General features: G+C 31.9%; 1 protein-coding gene across 2 annotated transcripts in view; it reads right to left on the bottom strand.

The window, feature by feature from the left end:
* Window positions 1-1,426, bottom strand: part of LOC110030452 (arsenate reductase 2.2-like) — a 5,321-nt gene extending 3,895 nt beyond the window's left edge. For both annotated transcript variants that reach the window (XM_020733172.1, XM_020733173.1), the window contains exons 1-2: window positions 1,241-1,426; window positions 1,033-1,144 (exon numbers count right to left, since the gene is read on the bottom strand). In XM_020733172.1, the coding sequence (XP_020588831.1) occupies window positions 1,033-1,144; window positions 1,241-1,377 (249 nt within the window). In that variant the 5' untranslated portion in view covers window positions 1,378-1,426. The remainder of the gene's footprint in view (window positions 1-1,032; window positions 1,145-1,240) is intronic.
* Window positions 1,427-2,641: the final 1,215 nt, after the last annotated feature.

The raw sequence follows: 2,641 nt of genomic DNA, 5'->3' as shown, positions 1-2,641 counted from the left end.
TTTTGAGACAAACTTTTGATTTTTTTTTTTTTTTTTTAAAGTGTAGAAGGTACGATGGTGGTTAGACAATGATGGACTAGCGGCGGGCTGTGATGATGGTTAAGAGGTAGTGGCAGTCTAGTGAAGATGGTTCAATGAAAATCATGATTTTTGGCTGATGATAACAATAACTTGGGGATAGTTAAGCAACAACAACAGTTAGTGATGCTCAATAATGATTGCTGGTGGTCTTTAGCTTCAAGCTCTCATCATGAGTATAAGACTTAATTCTTAGCTTGTGCTCTCCCTCACATGTGAACATTGAGTGCATATTTCTAGTTTATAAATTTGGCCAAAACCTCAAATCACTCCATCTTATGATCTATCTTAATTGCATCGATCGTAAACCATTCTTTTAACATTTAAGTGCCTTTAAAATTAAATCAAATTTAATTCATTGAATTTCTCTCGCAGAACTTCTCAACCGGACTATAAGAATGTCAGATTCAGAGATCGTTAGACATTCCCATCAGTGCTCTAAGAACTTCCAATTACACTTCAGGTGCTTTATTTGGGCTTATTGGAACTCAGTTTGAATCGCTTTAGATTTCATTAGATTTGTAGTGTTCAGTTGTCTAATTTAACCATAAATTTGTTGAAATTGAAGCTTAGACGATCTTCAATTTGACTCTGCAGGTTATCATTCATAATGCATCAAGATTTATGCCGATAATGCGAATTTTTTGTGATATACCTAAGAGATTCAAGGAAAAATAGATTCCTTCATCTCAAAAATCTTAAATCTAGAAACAAATAATCAATAATATAATTGAATACAACAAGATTCCAGAAAGATAATACTCTCGTGAGTCAATAATATAATAGATTCCGCTATCTCAAAATTTGCTAAACCTGCTCGAGTTAAATCCTACTCGTTTGCGAATTAAAAAAAAAAATGACTAAAGAAGATCCATAAAGCTGGCCACTAGTAACTAGGATAACCTAATGATTCAGATAAACGATTTACATCAAAACCTAAATAGTCGGACAAACCTGGCTCAGTGCGCAGTGGAAAACGACGGCGTCATTCCCCTGGACAGCTCCCAAAAGATACGGTAGCATCTCCGAACCAGCGATGTGGGCGTCGTAGCTCCTCTCCTCATCTCTTCCGACGAAAACACAATCAAAAAAGTAAGAAAAACAAAAGGAACTCAACAGCTTTAATGTAAACGAAATCGCATCGGAGCAGAGAGAACTCTACCGGACGTCGACGATCGCCACTTTCGCACTCCGGCGCAAGGAGATCAGTTGCGAGGGGGTGATGTAGGAGAACCTTAACGCCATCTTCGCCGGACTCGACCTCCGGACGCAGCAGAAGCTCGGAAAGCTTATGGACATCTTTACAGAGAAGCACTCCAAATTTGTGTATTTATAGGGCTTGCGAAATTTCACCGTTGATGGAAACCAGCGGCTAAGATCCACCGATGGTCAAATGACAATTATAAAATGGTGGCATTTACATACATGCCACCCAATTCCTATATATTTACATATCAAACTTTTGAAATTTACTTTTTAACATTTGCACCATCAAATCATTCATATCACATCAAAAATATCATTATTAAACTTTTAAAAATTGAAATGCACATTTTTATGCATAAATAAATTTTATATAAATACATAAGAATTGAGGTATATTTAAATATTCCTTATAAACTTTCCTTCGATTTTGCAATATAATAAAGGTTTAATACCAATTTTGATGGTTTACTTATAGTCTTAAATATATTTTAAAATAAGTCTCAAATAATGATAAAATTTAGTTTAAAATATTACCTCTAAAAATTATAAATAAATCCCAAATGATTATCAAATTTATTATAATTAAATTTGAGTTTAAATATTATGAATTAATTTTTGAGCTTTTTTATATTTCTCAGCTGCATATTCTAAATCATTTATATTTTCATACATAGGTAAAGTGATGTGTGTAAAATTTAAAGCCTAGTTGTTATAAATATAAATACATAGGAATTAAGCGGTATGTATGTAAATCTTCCTTTTTCTCACATATGTGATACATACTCATGCATGAAAAGCTTAATTTGAAAAGTTTCTTTATGATATGAATATTTTGAGGGTTATAAATGTAAAAGGTGGAGCTTAAGTGTAAGATATTTAAATTTAAGGAATTAGGTGGGGTTTGAACAAAATTATTAGACGAGATGGTTATTTCTTTTGCAAGGATCATCCCCAAAGTAACTTATTATGTTGCAAGCTTGTCATATAGTATATTAATTTGTATATTTTCATGAAATCCTAAGAATTATACTCAAATTATCCCCAATGTCCCTTCAAAACAATGCTTCAAATTTTATAGAACTCGGGCTAATAGATAGATTTGTAAGACTTTAAAAACCTTAGAATTACAAAAAAAATAGCCCATGTGACAATCTAGGTTTTTTTTAGAACATCTAAAGTTTTCTTATTTACACACATATCATTCAAATCTTTAATATTATTGTTATTTTTTAAAATGTAAAATACACTTATTCATGCATATGTTTAAATAACTGAAATGATTTAAGGCGTTATTCATGTAAATATTAAAGTTTAGGGGTGTAATATGTAAATACAAAAGAATTGTGTGCTGAGTAGG

This window comes from Phalaenopsis equestris, unplaced genomic scaffold (assembly GCF_001263595.1).
Source record: "Phalaenopsis equestris unplaced genomic scaffold, ASM126359v1 Scaffold000719, whole genome shotgun sequence".
Taxonomy (NCBI): Eukaryota; Viridiplantae; Streptophyta; class Magnoliopsida; order Asparagales; family Orchidaceae; genus Phalaenopsis; species Phalaenopsis equestris.
The sequence above is the reverse complement of the archived record's forward strand: the minus strand, read 5'-3'. Positions and strand labels throughout refer to the sequence as shown.